The sequence below is a fragment of the Salvelinus alpinus genome, chromosome 8, assembly GCF_045679555.1.
Source record: "Salvelinus alpinus chromosome 8, SLU_Salpinus.1, whole genome shotgun sequence".
NCBI lineage: Eukaryota > Metazoa > Chordata > Actinopteri > Salmoniformes > Salmonidae > Salvelinus > Salvelinus alpinus.
The window spans coordinates 83,877,365-83,903,618 of NC_092093.1; the positions used below are offsets into that span (position 1 = coordinate 83,877,365).

Here is a 26,254-nt window from a genome sequence, read left to right on the forward strand (position 1 = left end):
ATTTAATTTTTATTGTCCACAAAAATGATAAAAACATCCGCAAACATCACATTTATGATTTTTCAAAATAAATAAGAATAATGTTTGATTTAACATGCTGACTTCCAATGGGAACAGTTTAAAAGGCATTTTGTTTGAAAGAAAATACTTCCTTTGCCTCCTGTTTTCTCACCAAACAGTGTGTGTCACTTACCAATTAACGAAATTATTCATTCTGCAAAATACATTTTGGACAAACAAATTTGCTGCATTTACTGTGAGCTACATGGAGAGCAATGTATTTTAGTTATGTAACCCATGGGGCGGCAGGTAGCCTAGTGGTTAGAGCGTTGGATTAGTAACCGAAATTGTTGCAAGATCGAATTCCAAAGCTGACAAGTTAAACATCTGCCTTTCTGCCCCTGAAAAGGGCAGTTAACCCGCTGTTCCTAGGTTGTCATTGAAAATAAGAACTTGTTCTTAACTGACTTGCCTAGTTAAATAAAGGTATAGAATTACATTTCAGCCCAGCATTGAAACCCATTCAAAAAAGCCTTCACTTTATTCAAGTCAATGTTGCAAGTATCCAACATCGACTGTGAATTCCGAATTCCTTTGCAAATAATGAAAAACACTTTATTTAAAGGTTCAACCAGGTGGATATGGATTTTCCATCTCAACCATAACGTTACATCATTGTTATTACATCATTATTACATAACAGTGGACTTGAATGAGCCTAAAGGAAACAGACTTCAAAGGCAAACACCACATTCTAACATCTGTTAAATGCAATGTTAAGAGGAGAAAATGTATGCAGATTTCAGAGCTCTCTCAGGAAATTAACAGCATTGGTTCCTTTTGAACAGATCTGTACACTTGACTACTTGACACATAGCAATGAACCGCCACATTTAACCATGGCAAGGTAACTGGGAATATGGTTGAATACAAACAGTGTAGTTATACCCTCCGTAAGGCAATCAAACAGGTAAAACGTCAGTACAGAGACAAAGTGGAGTCGCAATTCAGGGACTAAGACACAAGACGTATGTGGCAGAGTCTACAGACAATCACTGACTACAAAGGGAAAACCTGCCACGTCGTGGACACCGACGTCTTGCTCCCGGACAAGCGAAACACCTTCTTCGCCCGCTTTGAGGATAACACAGTGTCATCGACGCAGCCCGCTCCCAAGGACTGTGGGCTCTCATTCTCCGTGGCCGACGTGAGTAACACATTTAAGTGTGTTAACCCTCAAGGCTGCCGGTCCAGACGGCATCCCTAGCTGCATCCTTAGGGCATGCGCGCTGACCCACTTGCTGGAGTGTTTACGTACATATTTAATCTCTTCCTATCCCAGCCTGATGTCACCACTTGCTTCAAAGATGTCCACCATCGTTCCTGTACCCAAGAAAGCAAAGGTAACTGAACTAAATTGCTATCACCCCGTAGCACTCAGTTCTGTCATCATGAAGTTCTTTGAGAGGCTAGTTGAGGATCATATCACCTCTACCTTACCTGACACCCTAGATCCACTTCAATTTGCTTACTGCCCAAATAGATCCACAGATACAGTCGCCATCACACTGCACACTGCCCTAGCCCATCTGTACAAGAGGAATACATATGTAAGAATGTTTTTCATTGACTATAGCTCAGCCTTCAACACGATAGAACTCTCCATGTGAAGGTAGGAAACAAGACCTCCCCTTCACTGATCCTCAACTCAGGGGCCCCACAAGGGTGCGTGCTCAGCCCCATCCTGTATTACCTGTTCACCCATGACTGAGTGGCCAAAAATGCCTCCAACTCAATCATCAAGTGTGTGGACGACACAACCATAGTAAGCCTGATTACCAACAATGACGAGGCAGCCTACAAGGAGTAGGTGAGGGCCTTGGCGGAATGGTGTCAGGAAAATAACATCTCCCTCAACGTCAACAAAATTAAGGAGCTGCTCATGGACTTCAGGAAAAAGCAGAGGGACCATGCCCCTATCCACATCGACGGGACCACACCGTAGAAGGTGGAAAGCTTCTAGTTCCTTGGCGTACACATCACTGATGATCTGAAATGGTCCACCCACACAAACAGCGTGGTGAAGAAGGCGCAACAGCGCCTCTTCAATCTCAGGAGGTTGAAGAGTGGCCTGTTCACCGCGCTATCTCAATGGCCTGTTCACCACGCTATCTCAAGGCCATCAGACTGTTAAATAGCCATTACTAGCCGGCTACTGCCCCATATACATAGACATGGAATCACTGGTCACTTTAATAATGGAACATTAATCACTTGAATACTGTTTACATACTGCTTTACTCATTTCATATGTATATACTGTATTCTATTCTACTGTATTTTAGTCAATGCCACTCCGACATTGCTTGTCCTAATATTTATTATTTTACTTTTAGATTTGTGTGTATTGTTGTGACTTGTTAGATATTACTGCACTGTTGGAGCTAGGAACACAAGCATTTCTCTACACCCGCATCTGTTAAATATGTGTATGTGACCAATTTGATTTGATTTGATGATTGGTTTTTCTCTGTGAGTCTGACTTAATATATTTTCTTCATAGTCTCTGTGAAAAACACAGAACAAAAACAAAACGTTGACACTCTTCATGACTTTCAAATGAATAGTTGAGTGACTACTCTACCGATTAGCCACCGGGGACCGGGCACTTCAGGAGAAAAGTGTTGTTGTTTTTTACGAAAAGAGCAAGAGAATGCATCAATGCAAGACTGCTGGGTCTGTGCCCATGTCAGGAATGAGAGAACAGGTTTCTCCACATAAATATACTGTAGCCTACCATGTACGCTGGACCTCAGCCCAACTTTGAAAACCTTTAATGTTTTTGCTCACAAGGTTTCCTCTTCAGTCAACTCACTTTTGAAATGACTTGTCAAAACTTGCCAAGTCACCCCTTTTAAAATCCAAAATCCAAGGCACATAAACAAACCCAACCTTTGAAGTCATTTGTATTTTCCCAATCTCACTTTGTTTTCAGACTCTCACCCCCTTCTCTGCCCTTTGGTAGTTTAGTTGTTCATTTTCTTTTTTTATCATAACACATTTGTTGTCTAAGTTCAGGAAAGTTTTGGCTATGACAACACGCTGTTGCCATTGCTATTGCCGTCGCTGTTGCCATACAGGTCGGCTAGCTTCTTGAAACGTGGCCCCCAGGTGCTGAGATAGTCGTAGTTCTGCTCTGAGTCTGTACTTAGCGACTCCAAGGAGCTTAACGATTCAGCTACCGATCCACTCCCCTCAAAGGCGTGCGTCTGCAAAGAGTCGTACGGCGGAGCTGACGGCTCAACATCTGCATGTTTCAGCCGGTCCCAGATGAACTCTCTGAACACCACATTGTCTGGCAGGGTTTTGTGGACAGCCTGCGAGGAGGACGTCGGGTAGGGGAAGAAGGTGTGGGTGTCAGGGATGACGTCTCGCCGGACCTTGGGGTCTCTGATGACGTTGAGGTTGCGGAGGGCTACCATGTCGAAGGCCTCCGTGTCTTCCTCTCCTCCACCCTCGTCGTCGTAGCGGACGATGTTCTCCCTCACGTCCCTCTCCTCCTCCAGAATCAATGGCTCCTTCTTCCTCTGACGCATCGACACGATCAGCAGCACCATCACTGAACAACAGAAGAGAACGAGAGAGAAAGGAGAAGGAGGAAGGGGGGGGTCTGGGTAAATGTTTATTCATCACCAGTTTAGAAAACTTGCAATGACCTTTTCTTTAATATAAATATAAAGGCATAGTACATTTAGGATGATACATCTACATTAAATAATAGTCCATATTTTATGAAAATGAAATGTTGAAACATTTCAAATGAATATATCCTTGCATCAATACATTTCTCTCCTCTATCCTCCATTTTGCACGCTACTTCCACGTCCCAAAAACGAAATTTCTGAACTTCTCAGAACTTTCCATCCAATCCCTAGTCCCAAATATTACTGATGAAAATAACTCTCCGCACCAAAGCAAACTGGCAAATGTCTAATGATCCGTCATCCATCAATGTCGCACTGGTGCCAGTGAAATATCGCTCTGTGGACCCATATTCCTTCCCCTATCTGCGTCTGGATTCCGCGGGCTAGTGTGAGGCCACCAGGAAAGCGAATGCAAACACCGCTTCACACCTCGTAATAATAGAGAAAATGTAGGGGTGGAAGGGGTGGGGATGACACAGATGAATGGAGATTCTTCTGACTGCTGTTTGGTGACCACTTTCTGACAGCATGGCTCTTTGCTGCTTTTCTTTCTGTCTGATCACTTTTCTCTCTTTCTTTCTCTTAGGAAAAAGCATCGCTGTCTGTGTCTTCCTCTTTTTTTCTACATAGAGGCCTATAGTATCCATAGCCATGGGAATTTGGGGTGCTGCAGCACCGCCTGATAAAAATAATTAAATATATACATATACACATATATACATACACATGTATATATATCTATACAGTGCCTTTGGAAAGTATTCAGCCTTATTCTAAAATTGATTAAATCGTTTATTTTCTGCTCATCAATCTACACACAATACCACATAATGACTGAGCAACTTTATATTAAAAAAAAAACTGAAATATAACATTTAAATAAGTATTCAGACCCTTTACTCAGTACTTTGTTGAAGCACCTTTGGCAGCAATTACAGCCTAGAGTCTTATTTGGTATGACGCTGCAAGCTTGGCACACCAGTATTTGGGGAGTTTCTCCCATTCTTCCATTCTTCTGCAGATCCTCTCAAGCTCTGTCAGGTTGAATGGGGAGCATTGCTGCACATCTATTTTCAGGTCTCTCCAGAGAAGTTTGTTCGGGTTCAAGTCCGGGCTCTGGCTGGGCCACATTCAGAGACTTGTGGACTTGTGCCTCCTGGGCCATATACAGCATTCCTCACTGAGTTCCCTGAATTCCTATTGGACCTTGTAGTCATAGCAGATAATATTCAAATTTTTGGTGATTTTAATATTCACATGGAAAAGTCCACAGACCCACTACAAAAGCCATCATCGACACAGTGGGTTTTGTCCAACATGTCTCTGGACCTACTCACTGCCACAGTCATACTCTGGACCTAGTTTTGTCCCATGGAATAAATGTTGTAGATCTTAATGTTTTTCCTCATAATCCTGGACTATCGGACCACCATTTTATTACGTTTGCAATCGCAACAAATAATCTGCTCAGACCCCAACCAAGGAGCATCAAAAGTCGTGCTATAAATTCTCAGACAACACAAAGATTCCTTGATGCCCTTACCGACTCCTTCTGCCTACCCAAGGACGTCAGAGGACAAAAATCAGTTAACTTCTTGCAACTATAGGGGGTGCTGTTCCGCATTAGCATTTTTTGGTCTCCAAATTAAACTGCCTCGTGCTCAATTCTTGATCGTACAATATGCATATTATTGTTATTATTGGATAGAAAACACTTTCTAGTTTCTATAGCCGTTGGAATTTTGTCTCTGAGTGGTACAGAACTACTTCTACAGCACTTTTCCTGACAGGGAGTCAGATTTCAGAAATTTTTACCCCTGATCTGGGATCGGTTTTAAGGTGCCAGTAGATGCTATGGAGAAACCGACACTGCCTACGTCTTCCTCTGGGTGTCAGTACGTCATCACGCTTTGAATGGATTCGATTGCGCAATCAGAGCCACTATAAAACAAGAAAACGTGGAAGTACCGTTCTCTTCCTGCATGCGTCTTGCGCAAGATGGACATCAGACCTGCCTCCTTCCAAATGGTTGTTTAGCCAGTGATATTTCTCCGGTCATGTTTTTAGTCGTTATAGTTGTTAAAAACATCATAATGTAGTTAATTTGAACCGTTTTATAGCAATTTATATCCGTTTAGTGCGATTTTGAGGAATTTCTTTGTCGTGCACTCTGAAACTTTGGGCACGTTTCGGGGTCCCGTTCGATCGTTAGTGGATATTTCGAAGGACAGAGGACATCTATCGACCAAAAGAAGATTAGACCCAAGAAAGGATACATTGCCCAAGAATCTGATGGAAAATCACCCCATAGTAAGAAATATTTAATATGATAAATCGTTGTTCTGTCGAAATATTTTAAACGCATATTACGCCATTTTGTTTGTTATAGCTTCTCTTGGCGAACGCTGTATAAGAAAGTAAGGATAATTTTAGAAATGTAAATCAGCGATTGCATTAAGAACTAATTTGTCTTTCGATTCCTGTCAACCCTGTATTTTTTAGTAAAGTATATGATTAGCTTTCGATTAAACTAGATCACTCTGAAAGATGACGTCCGACATTTTGAGGCTTGATTTCCTACTACTTTCATTGTGTAACCACGGTTTTGTATGGCTAAATATGCACATTTTCGAACAAACTGTATATGTATGTTGTAAAATGATGTTACAGGAGTGTCATCGGAAGAATTCTGAGAAGGTTAGTGAAAAAATTAATATATTTTGGCGATGATTACGTTATAGCTCTCTTTGGCTTGAATCGATGCTCTGGTAACGTTTTCACATGTGGTATGCTAACTTATCGATTTATTGTGTTTTCGCTGTAAAACGCTTAGAAAATCTGAAATATTATCTGGAATCACAAGATCTGGGTCTTTCCATTGCTATGCTTTGTCTATTCTTATGAAATGTTTTATGAAGAGTAAATTGGTCATACACGTTGCTCTCTATAGTAATTCTAGTCGTGTTGTGATGGTCGGTGCAATTGTAAACTGTGATTTCTACCTGAAATATGCACTTTTTTCTAACAAAACCTATCCTATACCATAAATATGTTATCAGACTGTCATCTGATGAGTTTTTTTATTGGTTATTGGCTATCAATATCTTAGTTTAGCCGAATTGGTGATAGCTACTGGTGGAGAGAAAAAATGGTGGACAAAGAAATTGTGTATTTTGCTAACGTGTTTAGCTAATAGATTTACATATTTTGTCTTCCCTGTAAAACATTTTAAAAATCTGAAATTGTGGCTTTATTCACAAGATCTGTATCTTTCATCTGGTGTCTTGGACTTGTGATTTAATGATATTTAGATGCTACTATCTACTTGTGAAGCTATGCTAGCTATGCTAATCAGTGTGTGGGGGGGTGGGGGGTGATCCCGGACCCGGGGTAGAGGCTCATGAAAGGTTAACCACCTAACTGAGGAACTCATTTTAACCTTGCGCAATACCCTAGATGCAGTTGCACCCTTAAAAACTAAAAACAATTGTCAGAAGAAACTAGCTCCCTGGTATACAGAAAATACCCGAGCTCTGAAGCAAGCTTCCAGAAAATTGGAACGGAAATGGCGCCACACCAAACTGGATCTCTTCTGACTAGCTTGGAAAGACAGTACCGTGCAGTATCGAAGAGCCCTCACTGCTGCTCGATCATCCTATTTTTCCAACTTAATTGGGGAAAATAAGAACAATTCAAAATGTATTTTTGATACTGTCGCAAAGCTAACTAAAAAGCACCATTCCCCAAGTGAAGATGGTTTTCACTTCAGCAGTAATAAATTCATGAACTTCTTTGAGGAAAAGATCATGATCATTAGAAAGCAAATTACGGACTCCTCTTTAAATCTGCGTATTCCTCCAAAGCTCAGCTGTCCTGAGTCTGCACAACTCTGCCACTCTGGACCTAGGATCAAGAGAGACACTCAAGTGTTTTAGTACTATATCTCTTGACACAATGATGAAAATAATCATGGCCTCTAAACCTTCAAGCTGCATACTGGACCCTATTCCAACTAAACTACTTAAAGAGCTGCTTCATGTGCTTGGCCCTCCTATGTTGAACATAATAAATGGCTCTCTATCCACCGGATGTGTACCAAACTCACTAAAAGTGGCAGTAATAAAGCCTCTCTTGAAAAAGCCAAACCTTGACCCAGAAAATATTAAAAAATTATCGGCCTTTATCGAATCTTCCATTCCTCTCAAACATTTTAGAAAAAGCTGTTGCGCAGCAACTCACTGCCTTCCTGAAGAAAAACAATGTATACGAAATGCTTCAGTCTGGTTTTAGACCTCATCATAGCACTGAGACTGCACTTGTGAAGGTGGTAAATGACCTTTTAATGGCGTCAGACTGAGGCACTGCATCTCTCCTAGACCTTAGTGCTGCCTTTGATACCATCGATCACCACATTCTTTTGGAGAGATTGGAAACCCAAATCTCCACGGACAAGTTCTGGCCTGGTTTAGATCTTATCTGTCGGAAAGATATCAGTTTGTCTCTGTGAATGGTTTGTCCTCTGACAAATCAACTGTACATTTCGGTGTTCCTCAAGGTTCCGTTTTAGGACCACTATGGTTTTCACTATATATTTTACCTCTTGGGGATGTCATTCGAAAACATAATGTTAACTTTCACTGCTATGTGGATGACACACAGCTGTACATTTCAATGAAACATGGTGAAGCCCCAAAATTGCCCTCGCTAGAAGCCTGTGTTTCAGACATAAGGAAGTGGATGGCTGCCAACGTTCTACTTTTAAACTCGGACAAAACAGAGATGCTTGTTCTAGGTCCCAAGAAACAAAGAGATATTCTGTTAAATCTGAAAATTAATCTTGATGGTTGTAAAGTCGTCTCGAATAAAACTGTGAAGGACGTCGGCGTTACTCTGGACCCTGATATCTCTTTTGACGAACATATCAAGACTGTTTTAAGAACAGCTTTTTCCATCTACATAACATTGCAAAAATCTGAAATTTTCTGTCCAAAAATGAGGACCTTGAAATTTGATCATATTACTCCAGTGCTAGCTTCCCTACACTGGCTTCCTGTTAAGGCAAGGGCTGATTTCAAAGTTTTACTGTTAACCTATAAAGCGTTACATGGGCTTGCTCCTACCTATCTTTCCGAGTTGGTCCTGCCGTACATACCTACACGTACGCTACGGTCACAAGACGCAGGCCTCCTAATTGTCCCTAGAATTTCTAAGCAAACAGCTGGAGGCAGGGCTTTCTCCTATAGATCTCCATTTTTATGGAATAGTCTGCCAACCCATGTGAGAGACGCAGACTCGGTCTCAACCTTTAAGTCTTTACTGAAGACTTATCTCTTCAGTAAGTCATATGATTGAGTGTAGTCTGGCCCAGGAGTGTGAAGGTGAACGGAAAGGCTCTGGAGCAACGAACCGCCCTTGCTGTCTCTGCCTGGCCGGTTCCCCTCTCTCCACTGGGATTCTCTGCCTCTAACCCTATTACAGGGGCTGAGTCACTGGCTTACTGGTGCTCTTTCATGCCGTCCCTAGGAGGGGTGCGTCACTTGAGTGGGTTGAGTTACTGACGTGATCTTCCTGTCTGGGTTGGCGCCCACCCTTGGTTTGTGCTGTGGTGGAGATCTTTGTGGGCTATACTCGGCCTTGTCTCAGGATGGTAAGTTGGTGGTTGAAGAAATCCCTCTAGTGGTGTGGGGGCTGTGCTTTGGCAAAGTGGGTGGGGTTATATCCTTCCTGTTTGGCCCTGTCCGGGGGTATCATCGGATGGGGCCACAGTGTCTCCTGACCGCTCCTGTCTCAGCCTCCAGTATTTATGCTGCAGTAGTTTATGTGTCGGGGGGCTAGGGTCAGTTGGTTACCTGGAGTACTTCTCCTGTCTTATCCAGTGTCCTGTGTGAATTTAAGTATGCTCTCTCTAATTCTCTCGTTCTCTCTTTCTCTCTGAGAACCTGAGCCCTAGGACCATACGTCAGGACTACCGGGCATGATGACACCTTGCTGTCCCCAGTCCGCCTGGCCTTGCTGCTATTCCAGTTTCAACTGTTCTGCCTGCGGTTACGGAACCCCTACCTGTCCCAGACCTGCTGTTTTCAACTCTTAAAGATCGGCTATGAAAAGCCAACTGAGATTTATTCCTGATTATTATTTGACCATGCTTGTCATTTATGAACATTTTGAAAATCTTGGCTCTCTCTAATTTTCTCCTTCTCTCTTTCTTTCTCTCGGAGGACCTGAGCCCTAGGACCATACGTCGGGACTACCGGCCGTGGTGACTCCTTGCTGTCCCCAGTCCGCCTGGCCTTGCTGCTATTCCAGTTTCAACTGTTCTGCCTGCGGTTATGGAACCCCTACCTGTCCCAGACCTGCTGTTTTCAACTCTTAATGATCGGCTATGAAAAGCCAACTGAGATTTATTCCTGATTATTATTTGACCATGCTTGTCATTTATGAACATTTTTGAACATCTTGGCATAGTTCTGTTATAATCTCCACCCGGCACAGCCAGAAGAGGACTGGCCACCCCTCATAGCCTGGTTCCTCTCTAGGTTTCTTCCTAGGTTTTGGCCTTTCTAGGGAGTTTTTCCTAGCCACCGTGCTTCTACACCTGCATTACTAGCTGTTTGGGGTTTTAGGCTGGGTGTCTGTACAGCACTTCGAGATATTAGCTGATGTACGAAGGGCTATATAAAATAAAATTGATTGAAAATTGATTGAAAGAGGGAGAGAGGGTGATGGTATGTAATTTCTGTGGAACTCAGGTGCGATCTTGCAGAGGTAATTTGACTTACCGAGTTGAAGTTGGTCATCGCCTTGTCAACATTCATGTAGCTCATCTGCTACAGTCCAATGATTCATCAAAGCCATGTCGAGAGACAAGAACCATAATATTACACGTTTTACCTCATTTCTACCAGCATGTCACATGTGCAACCAGAGGGGAAAAAAACTCTAGACCACCTTCAGTCCACACACAGAGACACAAAGAAAGCTATCCCTCACCCTCCATTTGGCAATTCTGACCATAATTCTGTCCTCCTGATTCCTGCTTACAAGCAAAATCTAAAGCAGGAAGTTTCGGTGACTAGCTCAATACTGAAGTGGTCAAATGACACAGATGCTACAGGACTGTTTTTCTAGCACAGACTGGAAAATGTTCCGGGATTCATCCAATGGCATTGAAAAGTACACCACATCAGTCACTGGCTTCACCAATAAGTGCATCGATGACGTCGTCCCCACAGTGACCATGCGTACATATCAAAGGTTAGAGCTGCCGCTTTCAAGGAGCGGGAGACTAAGCTGGACGCTTATAAGAAATCCCGCTATGCCCTCAGGCGAACCATCAAACAGGCAAAGCGTCAATATAGGACTAAGATTGAACACTACTACAACGGCTCTGACGCTCGTCGGATGTTGCATGCCTCGCAAACTATTATGGACTACAACGGGAAACCTAGCTGCGAGATGCCCAGTGACACGAGCCTACCAGACGGGCTAAATGCCTTTTATGCTCGCTCCGAGAGAAGCAACACTGAAGCATGCATGTGAATGGCAGCTGTTCTGGACGACTCTGTGATCACGCTCTCCGTAGCCGATATGAGCAAGACCTTTAAACAGGTCAACATTCACAAGGCCGCGGGGCAGGACGGATTACCAGGACATGTACTCAGAGCATGCGTGGAACACCTGGCAAGTGTCTTCACTCACATTTTCAACCACTCCCTGACCGAGTCTGTAATACCCACATGTTTCAAGCAGACCACCATAATCTGTGTGCCCAAGAAAGTGAAGGTAACCTGCCTAATTGACTACCACCCCGTAGCACTCACGTCAGTAGCCATGAAGTGCTTTGAAAGGCTGGTCATGACTCACAAAACCATCATCCTGGAAATACTAGACCCACACCAATTCGCATACCGCCCCAACAGATCCACAGATAGCGTACTCTCAATCGCACTCTACACTGCCCTATCCCACCTGGACAAAAAGAACACCTATGTGAGAATCCTGGACTTCCTGAAGTGCTGCCCCCAGGTGGAAAGGGCAGGCAACAACACATCTGCCACCCTGATCCTCAACACGGGGGCCCCTCAGGGGTGCATGCGTAGTCCCCTGTTACCCTGTACTCCCTGTTCATCCACGACTGCGTGGCCAAGCACGACTCCAACACCATCATTACGTTTGCTGACGACACAACGTGGTAGGTCTGATCACCGACAAGGATGACACAGCCTATAGGGAGGAGGTCAGAGTACCTGGTAGTGTGGTGCCAGGACAACAACCTCTCCCTCAACGTGAGCAAGAGAAAGGAGATGATCGTAGACTACAGGAAAAGTAGGGCCGGACATGCCCCATTCACATCGACAGGGCTGTAGTGGAGCGGGTCGAGAGTTTGAACTTGAAACTCATCATGGTCCAAACACACCAAGAAAGTCATGAAGAAGGCATGACAATGCCTTTACATCCACAAGAGACTGAAAAGACTTGGTGTGGATCCCCAGTTCTTCAAAAAGTTATACAGCTGCACAATCAAGAGCATCCCGACTGGTTGCATCACCGCCTGGTATGGCAACTGCTCGGCATCCGACCGTCAGGCGATACAGAGGGTACTGCGTACAGTCCAGTACTGGGGCCAAGCATCCTGCCATCCAGGACCTATATACTTGGTGGTGTCAGAGGAAGGTTCAAAAAATTGTTCTGAAGTTATCGGCAGTCATAGTCAGACAGCCTGAACATCTTGATTCTATGTTTAATTGAGATCTTTTGTGAATAAAGCATTTAATGAACACTTTGACTGCTCTACGTATGGTCTGGATCACTAGTAGATGTGCAAATGTTTTTAAGAGCCACATTACTAACGTAGGCTCTGGGAACACCTTATATACTAACGATACATCGTAAGAAGGTTCTAACGATGATCATAACGCTACGAATTCTTTTGGAAAACAAGGCCCTGTTCTACTCTACTATGGCTGGAGGACACCTGAGCAGACAGCACCTGAGGACGCAGAAGCAGCAACACCCCTGGACTTTCTCCTCTGGGCTCTCCTCTCAGCCAAAACAATGCAATCACTCGCAATCACGCCCCAAATTTCAGTGCCGCAGATTCAAACATGCGTTGATGGAGACGCCAGATCTGGGAGCAAGGACAGAGAGGAGAGAGAAAAGGGTTGTGCACAGAGTATTAATGCAAGAGGGGGAGGCAGGGAGGGGTGGAGGAGGACCCTTGCTACCTTCGGCTTCAACGTAGACTTTGATCTGAAGCCATTCTTGTGATTATTGTGACTTTGCCATTGTAATTGTTTGTAGGCTTATGTAGTCTAAATTGAATCTATGATCGTATGCTATCCTTTTGTTTTTGGTATGTTATTTGTTTGTCATTTTAATATTTGAGAATTAACCAATGATATTAGGCCATACTTGGCCATGATTACAGACACCTGTGTGTGTCTGTCGACACTATATAAACGAGTCACCCTGCAGTGTTTGTGATTATACCCTGATGAAGACAGCTTGCCTGTCGAAACGTTGGACATTACATTTTTGCATCTGAGCACTCCTCTATTTTCAAGTTTTCCACTCTGCTAGCCAGCACCTCGCCTAAATAGGTGTGCGTTTCTTTTTCCTCTAGGGGTGTAGGAGGGTCACACAGGGAGAAGGGGTAGGGGAGAGCAGAGAAGAAGAAGTGGAGGAGAGAGAGAATGGAATATAAGGAGACAAAGTTAAGCAGCACAGACTGATGAAGGCAGATGAGGACTCATCCACCCACGGATCAGCTCATGTACACGCACACAAATACACGCATACGCACAAAAACAGACATAGGCTTGGACTGGAAGCCATAAATTCTAAGCCTGGGGCCATGCAATTGCTTTTCATTAGCAATGCTGGGTTCAGAACTCCACCACTACCTCTTTCCCCTGTTGCTCTTTTCATCTTTTCATTAATAACAAAAAATATTCTCCTTTGCAATAAAAAGAAGGTTTACTTTTGTGAACTAAAATGTAAGTGAGTGTTGGCTGTCCCTATTGTATATCCCATTAAAACTTTGTAGGGCTAGGTCCCTTTTTTCTCCTTTTCCGTCTGAATGACGTGCCCAAAGTAAACTGCCTATAGCTCAGGCCCTGAAGCCAGGAAATGCATATAATTAGTACCATTGGAAAGAAAACACTTTTGAAGTTTGTGGAAATGTTAAAATAATGTAGGAGAATATAACACAATATATATGGTAGGAGAAAATCTAAAGAAAAACCAACCAGATTTTTTTTTGAGAGAGACCATCCTCTTAGAAATGCAAGAGAAAGGTCAAATTGTAAAATAGCTCCCTGGATTCCTATGACTTCCACAGGGTGTCAGCAGTCTATGTTCAAGGTTTCAGGCTTGTAACTTCAAAAACTAATAAGAAATAACAGTTTTTGTATGAGGACATAGTCTTAGAAATCTGTGTTTTTGCATGCCATGATGAAGTTGTGCAACGGCTAAAATCGGTTTCTTTTTGCTAAGGTTTAGTTTAATTACATTTTAGGGTGTCGGTTTAGTTTAATTACATTTTAGGGTGTCTGAGGAGTAAATAGAAACGTATTTTGACTTGTTGAAACAAAGTTTAGGGGTAGATTTTCGGATTCCTTTCTCTGCAGTGGATTACTCAAATCGATTGCGCCAACTAAACTGACTATTTGGGATATAAAAAGTATTTTTTATATGTAGTGACATATTATAGCTGGGACCCTTTGGATGACAAATCAGAGGAAGATTTTCAAAAAGTAAGTGAATATTTCATCTTAATATGTGAATGTATGAAACCTGTGCCAGTGGAAAAATATTTTGGTCTGGGGCGCCGTCCTCAAACAATCGCATGGCATGTTTTTGCTGTAATAGCTCCTGTAAATTGGACAGTGCAGTTAAATTAACAAGAATTTAAGCTTTCAGCCGATATAAGACACTTATATATACCTAAATGTTTAAAACCCATAATAACTATTAGAATTTATTTCAGTTATGCGCCCTCCAGTTTCACTGGAAGTTGTTCCGCTAGCGGGACACCGATCCTTTTAAGACTCCATCTCAATGTTCAATTAAGTTCACGAGCGCATTAAACTATTCTTCTGACTGTGCTGTGATGTGGTGTAAAAACCCTGTCTCTGGATTCTCATAGCAAATGTGACTAGTGTTATCATCATGAGACACAACCTGCCAAAAAGTGAGAATCCTTTACACATACTGTACCTTCTCCCTATACCCACAAAGGCATGCTCAAACCCTGCAAACAATGAGTCATTAGGACGTCCCCAGGACGTCACGAAATGGTTGCTTAAAGTCGACAGGTGGTTTCCCCTGCAGGTTTTGTCTAGATCCCGGTTTGTTCCGGGCACGTTTTTTAGGACTTTCTTGGGATGTTGAGACATGGTCCCCTCAAGGTTTTTGTCTAGTTCCCGGTTTGTCCCAGGGACGTCACCCAGTGGTCGCAAAGAAACGTTCTCCCCCCAAAAACAGAAAATCTAACCATGGTACACGCACCCTAGTTTCATTACACATCACCCTTTGTTACTGTTGCCAAGTACATCAAGGCCCTGATTCATGAACCACTGATCCAGTCACAGCTCTTTGGCAATGGTAGGGACACTCACACACAAACAGTGCTTTTGACATTGTGTTTTCAAGATACATATTTGATACACAGTACATGACTACACCGTGTATGTGTATTCATACAGTCATTATTATTTAACATGTCCTCACCTTGGATTTGAATTCACGACCTCTTGGTTCACAGCATTCTGTTCTTCCTGCTACACCACAATATCTGAATCAATGAGTACGGTTACATGCACACAATAATGTGATTATTGTGGATAGTCAGCTTAATATAATAATTTAATTAAAACGTTTACATGCTTTGCAAGAACAACGATTTTCCTAATAATCCTGTTTACACATCTGAAATTAGGCTACATAATGGCACTCTGATTGTCACGAATACCACCGAAGGTGGCTCCCCTTCCTGTTCGGGTGGCGCTCGGCGGTCATCGTCACCGGTCTACTAGCTGCCACCGATCCCTTTTTCCTTTTCGTTTGTTTTTGTCTAATTGTTTTCACCTGTTCCTTGTTGGGGTTTTGGGATGGGTGTTATTTAAGTTTGTTTAGCCCGCTGGTGTTTGTGCGGGTTTGTTGTTATTTTGACGAATGTGGTGTTTGTGTTCTTTTGGGTTCTCGCTGTCCGTTTTTTTTAGTAACTATGGTTTTGGGTTTGTTGCACCTGTGTTTTGGGCTTCACCCATGTTTTTAACTGGTTACTAGCCGAAAGGACATTAAAGCGTTTTTCCCGTCTACCTTCTGCTCTCTGCGTCTGACTCCACACCCATCACTCTCCAGACGTTACACTGATACATGCAGAAAATCGGCAATCAAAATAAATGTTTTACCACAGCGACCATGTTATTTTTGGGAAGCATATTTGATTCTGTGAAAACTACTTCTATGACGCATACATTCAGTTGCTCCGAATTCACTTCACTCAAGCTAAAGAGGGAGGCTTGCTCGGCTGGTGCTAGCAAATGCGCAGATCAAATAATCGGCATTCCAGCGGTGTCATAATAATTTGAAAGATTTCTTAGAAAACCAGGTATTTAAATCGGCCTACGCTTACATTGATTTTGAACAGATGCCGATTAAGATAAGCGGAGTAAGGTGTTTAGAATACTTTTGCATAATCTGCCTACTGCCATTATCAGTTTAATATCTAATTATTACTGTGAATGTAAACATACTCAATGACTAATTTCACATGTAGGCCTATTTCAACACTTTCCACTTCAAAATCAACCTCAGCTCTGTTAAAAATACACTGAAGAAAAACTATTACATTTATTGTGGTGATTCAGGAGTAATATTAAAACAGAATAATATGACCCACCAATATTAAACAACTATACTGAAAACCCAAACTCAAATTGCTGAAATTAGTAAATTAAATCAATTAGAGAATAGTCAGATTAACTGATAACTAAAATAGCATTGCAGATGGCTCTCTTTTGCTAATATCAGAGATGTATTGTAGGTAATAAATGTGCAGGGGACTTCTGATATTGTGGCGCAGCAGAAAGATAGCATATCCTGTCGCAGCCGGCCGCGACCGGGGGGTCCGTGGGGCGACGCACAATTGGCCTAGCGTCGTCCGGGTTAGGGAGGTTTTGGCCGGTAGGGATATCCTTGTCTCATCGCGCTCCAGCGACTCCTGTGTCGGTAAGGGCGCAGTGCGCGCTAACCGAGGGGGGTGGGTGCACGGTGTTTCCTCCGACACATTGGTGCGGCTGGCTTCCGGGTTGGAGGCGCGCTGTGTTAAGAAGCAGTGCGGCTTGGTTGGGTTGTGCTTCGGAGGACGCATGACTTTCGACCTTCGTCTCTCCCGAGCCCGTACGGGAGTTGTAGCGATGAGACAAGATAGTAATTACTAGCGATTGGATACCACGAAAATTGGGGAGAAAAGGGGGTAAAAAAAAGAAAAGAAAAAAAAGAAAGATAGCATATCCCCAAATCCAGAAGTTGTTGAGTTCAAATCCCAGGTGGGGTCATATAGAAAAGTCAGTAGCGATCATGTCAAATGTAATCATATTGTCAATGATTAACGACGTGTACACTATTTTAGCTGAACAGGATACCACTTGCCTTAAAACCCCCTTACCATTTAATGTCTTTACTTATAATGGTTTGGAACACCTGGGACCATTACATGACAAAAACCTTGAGTGGACTATGACAAAAAGTCCAAAGAACATTCAGGGGACCATGACACAATGTCACAAGAACATGCTAAAAAAGGTCCTCTGGGATGTCCCCGGGACAAACCGGTATCTAGACAAAACCTCCAAGGGACCATGACACAACGTCCCAAGAGCGTTCTAAAGATGTCCACAGGTCAAACCAGGAACTATAAAAAGGTCCCCCAGAGAACGTTGCCTTGGAATCATCATGCAATGTCCAAAGGACTAGTAAAAGGAAAGTCCTGAGAATGTCCTAAAAAGGTCCTGACATGGTCCTCAGTTATGTCCTGGGAATTTACGGGGAACTAGACAAAGGTCCCCAAGAGAACGTTCACTTGGGACCATCACGCAACATTCTTAGAATGTTCTCAGAATGTCAGTGGGATAATGTCGCGCTGAAACCCTTAAACGACCTGATGGGAGCGTCGCAGAATGTCCTCAGGACATCCCTTGTTTGCTGGATACACTCATTCATTGCATTTGGAAAATATTCAGACACCTTGACTTTTTCCATATTTTACGTTACAGCCTTATTCTAAAATGGATTAAATATATTTTTTAAATTCCTTAATCTACACACAATACCCCATTTTCAATTTTAGAATAAGGCTGTAAAGCAACAACATTTTGAAAAAGTCTGAATACTTTCCGAATGCAGTGTACAATCACATTAGTAAGTTCTCAAAAAACTTTGAAAACGGACATTCAAGAACATGGAGATAACATGAGAATACTACCCATAGATGTCATCATGGTTGATCTTCCCCAAGCCTATCTCTGAACTTTTTAACCTGTCTCTCCTCTCTGGGGAGGCTCCCATTGCTTGGAAGGCAGCCACAGTGCATACTTTATTTAAAGGGGGAGATCAAGCTGATCCTAACTGTTATAGGCCAATTTATAATATGCCATGTTTATCAAAAAGTGTTGGAAAAACTTGTTAATAATCAACTGACTGGCTTTCTTGATGTCTATAATATTCTCTTGGGTATGCAATCTGGTTTCCGGTCAGGTTATGGATGTGTCACTGCAACCTTGGCCAAAGCTTTTGATACGGGAGACCATTCCATTCTTGTGGGACGGCTAAGGAGTATTGGTGTCCCTGAGGGGTCTTTGGCCTGGTTTGCTAACTACCTCTCTCAAAGAGTGCAGTGTATAAAGTCAGAACATCTGATGTCTCAGCCATTGCCTGTCACCAAGGGAGTACCCCAAGGCTCGATCCTAGGCCCCACGCTCTTCTCAATTTACATCAACAACACAGCTCAAGCAGTAGGAAGCTCTCTCAACCATTTACATGCAGATGAAACAGTCCTATGCTCAGCTTATACTCAGCTCTACAACAAAGATTTCTTAGTGTCCAACAAGCTATCTCTGCCCTTAACCTTGTTCAGAACACCTCCAAAACAAAGGACATGTTGTTTGGTAAGAAGAATGCCCCGGTGTGATTACCAGCTCTGAGGGTTTAGAGCTTGAGGTACTCACCTCATAGAAGTACTTGGAAGTATGGCTAGACGGTACACTGTCCTTCTCTCAGCACATAGCAAATCTGCAGGCTAAGGTTAAATCTAGACATGGTTTCCTCTATCGTAATCCCTCCTCTTTCACCACAGCTACCAAACTAACCCTGATTCAGATGACCATCCTAGCCATGCTAGATTACGGAGACATAATTTATAGATCTGCAGGTAAGGGTCCTCTTGAGAAGCTAGATGTTCTTTACCATTCGGCCATCAGATTTTCCACCAACGCTCCTTACATCACTACACTCTCTACTACTCTGTAAACTGGTCATCTCTGTAATTCCGTCGCAAGATCCACTGGTTGATTCTTATTTTTAAAACCTTCTTAGGCCTCACTCCCCCCTCTGAGATATCTACTGCAGCCCTCATCCTGCACATACAACACCCGCTCTGCCAGTCACATTCTGTTGAAGGTCCCCAAAGCACACACATCCCTGGGTCGCTCCTTTTTTCAGTTCGCTGCAGCTAGCGACTGGAAGGAGCTGCAAAAAAACAATCAAACTGGACTGTTTTATCTCCATCTTTTCATTCAAAGACTCAATCATGGACACTCTTACTGACAGCTGTGTCTGCTTCACGTGATGTAGTGTTGTCTCTACCTTCTTGCCCTTTGTGCTGTTGTCTGTGCCCAATAATGTTTGTACCATGTTTTGTGCTGCTTCCATGTTGTGCTGCTGCCATGTTGTTGTCATGTTGTGTTGCTACCATCCTGTGTTTTCATGTGTTTTCTTATGTCTCTCTTTATGTAGTGTTGTGGTGTCTCTTGTCGTGATGTGTGTTTTGTCCTATATTTTTATTTTATTTTTAATCCCAGCCCCCGTCCCCACAGAAGTCTGTTAGGCCATCATTGTAAATAAGAATTTGTTCTGAACTGACTTGCCTAGTTAAATAAAGGTTAAATAAAAAATACCCAGCAGTGTAATGATGCATCCCAGAATGGAGAACAGGGCCCCTGTACTGAGGCCGGCAGGAAGTGTGTATGGCATGGCTCCACACGATTGGGCCACACCGTCCGAGTCACAGTCACACACGTTCACTGATAAGGTGTTGGTGCTACTGAGGGCGGGGCTTCCACTGTCGACAATCAACACGGGCAGTCGGTACAGCATCTGCTTCTGTCTTCGAAACCCTCCACGTTTCGTTACGATAGACGCCGTGTTGTCTGGAAGGGAGGGTCATGAGAATGATCAGTCAGGAAGAAGGGGAAGAGTATTTAGAGATCAAATCCTGCATAGTCTGTGATGAGCCTGCAGACTGTGGATCAACCCTAGAATGATTGATATCATCTCTAATTTAAAAAAAACTTTAATACAGGAGATTTCTTTATCTCACAAATCACATACAGTATACTATAGCTGCAGAGACAACTTTATACTGTTTTGTTTTTATGCTTTGTTTTTGCTTAGTTTTTTATGCGTTGTACTACAGTCCGCAAAAACACAACAGTAAATACTACAGTATACTAGTCAGCAAAAACACTAGAGCAATTACTACAGTATATAGTACACTTCTTTTACCAGTATTTATACTATAGTAAACTGTAAATACTACAGTATACTATAGTATTCCTACGATAGTATATATACACACAATAGTATTTTTTCAATTGGGCAGTGACATATGAATACTAACAACTGAGGAATAGAAGAGAAGGCTCAGAGGCATAATGTCAGGGTAGTCCAGACCAGAAAAAATTTACATAGGAGAAAAATATTTTGTGCAAATGGGCATGATACCGTTAGTGATTAAATTATACTTTCAAATTGTGTCTTTACATTTCAAAACTTGTTTTTGCCTCCACACTTCTAAACCTGCAATTAACATTCATAGATATTCTTATCTACTGAATGGATTTAAAGGTGAAAGAAACATGAATAAGCCATCAGAATCATCCTCGGAAAGTTTATTTCAGCAACTACTTTCAATCAAAAAGGTTTTGAAATGTCTAATGTTTGAAAATCCAATATTTACAAAGAACACTTCTCAATCCACACTTGGCCATGGTTGACCCTGATCTTACATACCTTACAAACCCTGATCCCTTACATTAAAAATGTTCCTCATATTCTTCTCTGTTGACGAGGACGAGACACCTACCTTTGTTGTCTCGGAGAGTGAAGTTGCTGTTGCTAGCCACAGACGCAGGTAGGGCAAAGTAGAAGCGATGACCACTGGGAGGCTCATCCTTGTCCACGGCGCTGATGGTCTGGATGACCTGTGGAACACATGACCACACACAACCACTATGATTGTCTGAACCTCTAATGACGCAACCAAATTGTGAAGCTGATCGGTTGATTGACAGTTTGATTGATACAATTGCCTAATTGCTGCCGCTAAAAGGTCATAAATCCATATCTGTAGTTTCTTTGTTTTAGTCTGGCATCTCCATAAGAATTAACTGTGCTGGTTCAACATGGTGCCTAATTGCGTTCACAGGTTAAGATGAATTTACAAACTAGCATAAATCTCGCTTAACACAAGGCCAATGCAATAGTGTAACTAAAATGATGCAAATAAAGCAGATTTTGATTCATAGGAAATATTTATTTTATAACGTTGGCTATGATTTTACATCACTTAACACTTGCAGTAAATGCTTATTTGGCAAGAGAAGCCTACTGCAGCCTTATAGGGATGAGATTCTCTCTGAAACATTATAGGTATGGATTAAATTGTTTTTTTCCCCTCATAAATCTACATACAATAACCCATAATGACAAAGCAAAAACAGGTTTTTAGAAATGTTTGCAAATGTATTAAAAATAAATAACTGAAATATCACATTTACATAAGTATTCAGACCTTTTAATCAGTACTTTGTTAAAGCACCTTTGGCAGCAATTACAGCATTGGGTCTTTTTGGGTATGGCGCTACAAGCTTGGAGCAATTGTATTTCGGGAGTTTCTCTCATTCTTCTCTGCAGATCCTCTCAAGCTCTGTCAGATTGGATGGTGAGCGTCGCTGCACAGCTATTTTCAGGTATCTCCAGAGATGTTAGATCGAGTTCAAGTCCGGGCTGTGACTAGGCCACTCAAGGACATTCAGAGACTTGTCCCGAAGCCACTCCTGCGTTGTCTTGGCTGTTTGCTTAGGGTCGTTGTCCTGTTGGAAGGGGAACCTTTGCCCCAGTCTGAGGTCCTGAGCTCTCTGGAGCAGGTTTTCATCAAGGATCTCTCTCTGTACTCTGCTCTGTTCATATTTCCCTCGATCCTGATTAGTCTCCCAGTCCCTGCCGTTGAAAAACATCCTCAAAGCATAAGGATGCCAACACCATGCTTCAACGTGGGGATGGTGCCAGGTTTCCTCCAGACGTGACGCTTGGCATTCAGGCCAAAGAGTTCAATCTTGGTTTCATCAGACAAGATAATCTTGTTTCTCATGGTCTGAGTCCTTTAGGTGCCTTTTGGCAAACTCCAAGCTGGCTGTCATGTGCCTTTTACTGTGGAGTTGCTTCCATCTCGCCACTCTACCATAAAAGCCTGATTGATGGTGCTGTAGAGATGGTTGTCCTTCTGGAAGGTTCTCCCATCTCCACAGAGGAACTCTGGAGCTCTGTCAGAGTGACCATCGGGTTCTTGGTCACCTCCCTGACCAAGGCCCTTCTCCCCCGATTTCTCAGTTTGGCCCGGTGGCCAGCTCTAGGAAGAGTCTTGATGGTTACAAACTTCTTCCATTTAAGAATGATGGAGGCCACGGTGTTCTTGGGCACCTTCAATGCTGCAGAATGTTTTTGATACCCTTCCAAAGATCTGTGTCTCGACACAATCCTGTCTCGGAGCTCTACGGGCAATTCCTTCAACTTCATGGCTTCTGACATGCACTGTCAATTGTGGGAACTTATATAAACAGGTGTGTGCCTTTCCAAATCATGTCCAATCAATTGAATTTACCATAAGTGAACTCCAATCAAGTTGTAGAAACATCTCAAGAATGATCAATGGAAACAGGATGCAACTGTGCTCAAATTCGAGTCTCATAGCAAAGGTAAATAAGGTATTGATGTTATATTTTTTCTGTTTGTCATTATGAGGTATTGTGTGTAGATTGATGATGAAAAAAATGTATTCAATACAATTAGAATAAGGTTGTAACGTAGCAAAATGTGCAAGAAGTCAAGGGATCTGAATACATTCAGAATGCACTGTAACTACTCATAAACCAACATTTAACATGTCAAATATCCCCTTATCAGAGTACAATAAACGAACATTTAGCTTAACAACCTCTACACAGACTTGTGCCAACACCACCATTATGTAGCGGTCTGACTAAATCAATTGAAATGTGTGGTGCCTCTCGAAGTGGCAGTTTGGGCCCTGGTCAAAAGTAATGCACTATAAAAGGAATAGGGTACCATTTGTGAAGCCAGGGCCATCATAGTGAATGATATACACAGCCATTCACACATCTACAGTCTAGCATAGTGTTCTGTCACCACTGCTTCAAATCAAGTCGTCCAAATTTGAAGCCAGCGAGAATAATAAAAACCTCAAACTTAAGACATCCCTCAAAAACCATGGACCACATCCACATCCAAAATAGCTGTTTTCACATGTTGATCTTAAATTTCAAATGTGAAACCATATTTAAATATGTATGAAATGTTTAGTTTACAACTTAACACAACATTTTCACTGGTGAGGAGAATAAGATGTTTTCACCTAATGTGAATTGCATTTTTACATGTGAAAAACATTCAACATGTGAAAATCTCAGTTGCCGTTTCACATGTAAAAAAAAACATAAACATGTGAAAATCTCACTTTCACATGTGAAGCTGCAAGTTCAAGTCAAAATGAATCATGTGAAAATCTAATTTGCAGTTTCATATGTGAAAAACTTCCAGTTTCATATGTGAAAAACTTCCATGTGAACTTTTTCAATTCCCATGTGAAATTGAGATATTCACGTGAAAGGTTTTATCATACGAAACTGCAAATGTAATGGTTTTACACATTTGTAATTGCAGATTCACATGTGTGGTTGAAATACTATTATTCTCCTCAGGTGGTGTTACCATTAGCGATGTGACAAATGGAAAATTGTTCTTAACGTTTAAACTGCCAGTTTTCCGTTAAAGAGTAACTTTCATGAACAAAATCGAAAACAATATGTTTTAGGTTTAGTTATAGTGAAACATGTCAATTATGGTCTACATTTTGACAGTTTGTAGCAAAAGTGATATATTTTTATATTTTAGGGAGTGAACGTTATTTATAATAAGGATTACATGGAGAAAATCTGACCTATATGAAGTGTAAATGGTTTCCCCTCCATTCAGCAAAATATATTTTACCTAAACCCTCCCTATACCCAAAATAATAACTAAAACAAAGTGGATAGCAGAGAACATGTCTACCATTTACTCTAACTTGGACACACCAGAGTCTTAGATATGCAGTTTTAGAAACTGTTCTTCGTCCGGTAAGCATTACAAGGCAACGCATGAATATTAATAGTGCACAGGGCTGCGGGCCAGGTTGTGGGTTCACAAACCACTGTGGACAAGAGTAGGGTTGGAAATATCTCCTTTATAGTAAAAGCATTGCATGAATCTATCATCATATTTCCATTTCCGAGAAAAATATATATTTTATAAACATTTCATGCAATTCTATGTAATTCTTGCATAATAGCAGATAATATTTTAATACCACACAAATTACCGAAATGACAGGCTAAAAATGGACAGAGAGAAAAGCTTGTGTGTTCATCGAATCATATTTCTCCAAAGCCAAATCAGTGTGTCTTGTTTGCAACGAAACTGTCCATGTTTGCAAATAATTAAATCTGAGACATCATTAGGAACCTGAGCATGGTACTTTTAAAAGTTAGTCCTATATTTCCACCCCAGACAGAGTCGGCGTACCGACGCAGAAAAATGTAAGCTTTAACTTCTGGCTACTCAAATGCCATGGCTTAAACCAACTAGAGGTCACAAGTGTTTCCCTAAAAGCTCTCTGGGTTTAAACATATTCTATTGTACAGAAAGTAAATAGCTTAATCAATTGATAGTGACAGAATTAGAATACTTCTCAAACAAAGTAAAACATTTTGTCTCCTCAAATATAGAAGGTTGTTGAGCATAGTCTCAATGTCATAGAAAAGAAACAATGATGTCCCCATATGCATTGAAGTCATGTCTGTCCTGTGTATTTTACAGCTTGTTTCTAGCATAAAGCATGGCGGACCAAAGTGGTGTTATCAATCACTTTATATTATCGGATCAGTTTTATTTTCTTCAAAATCTTGATTAACACTCCTCAGTTAGCAGGCTCAAGCAAGCAAAAACTTAACTTGCAGAAATTGTTAACAAGTTAGAAATTATTTTAACACACTTTGCTGTAGGCTACTATTTACTAGTTAACAAAAAATAATGTATGTCATATAAAATATATTCACCCACCCAGTATTGTAATCAAAACATACCAGAAAGCATGTATTCCTCAGCTCAGACAGTGTAGTATTGTGGGCGCAATAGCATCTCATTAGTGTGCAAGATCTTGAAAATCACCTGTACATGTGATGGAAGAGTGCACTGCACATGTGATGGAAGAATGCACTGTGCATGCAGAGGGTTGCAATTCCATTGAATTGCGGATAGTTTAACGAAAATAAGCCATTAGACCTAGAATTGCCTTATGTGTATCCCACAAAAAGGTTCACTGTTATAAGCTAACTTTTTTGATGAATTTAGGCAAATTCCCCAAATTCCAGGGCTTAACTTCCCATGGAAAATACCTGAAAGGTTTCCGACCCTTTGCAACCCTACCAACGAGTATGTGGAGTGAAGTACTAATATTTAGTAAAACTTACAGATATTGAATATAACGTTTTTATCTTGAGGCGATCTGCACCGCTGTGTTCAGTCCGCCATTTTACCTCACGGCCTCACCTTAAGCACTAAACCTTCCCCTTGACTGAAATTGAAAAAGCATTACCCTTACGAATTTTCCTCCAGGTAACCATTTGGTAAATTTCGATCCATGCCATAGTAACAAATCAAGCTCTTTTTGCCCTTAACGGTTCAACTCTACCATTGAAATAGTAATGTGGTGCCTCTAAGTAATCTCAAGGGAGAGGTTCGGTATGAAATACACTCCCTTCTAGATGTGCTGGGTGGTACCACTTCAAAGCTTACAATAAAAGCAGGTGACAGTGCACCATTTTTGGCAATGGTCTTGGTAAGTGGAGTGTGCCAATACATTTTGCATGATGCTTCCTTGACTAGTGTCACGCCCTGACCTTAGTTATCTTTGTTTTCTTTATATTTTGGTT

At 41.9% G+C, this 26,254-nt stretch overlaps 1 protein-coding gene across 1 annotated transcript in view; it reads right to left on the bottom strand.

Moving 5' to 3' along the window:
* LOC139583781 (cadherin-7-like) overlaps positions 1 to 26,254 on the bottom strand; it is a 139,332-nt gene continuing 113,078 nt past the window's right edge. The window contains exons 10-12 of the mRNA XM_071415229.1: positions 21,070 to 21,187; positions 19,883 to 20,134; positions 1 to 3,619 (exon numbers count right to left, since the gene is read on the bottom strand). Of these exons, the coding sequence (XP_071271330.1) occupies positions 3,090 to 3,619; positions 19,883 to 20,134; positions 21,070 to 21,187 (900 nt within the window). The 3' untranslated portion in view covers positions 1 to 3,089. The remainder of the gene's footprint in view (positions 3,620 to 19,882; positions 20,135 to 21,069; positions 21,188 to 26,254) is intronic.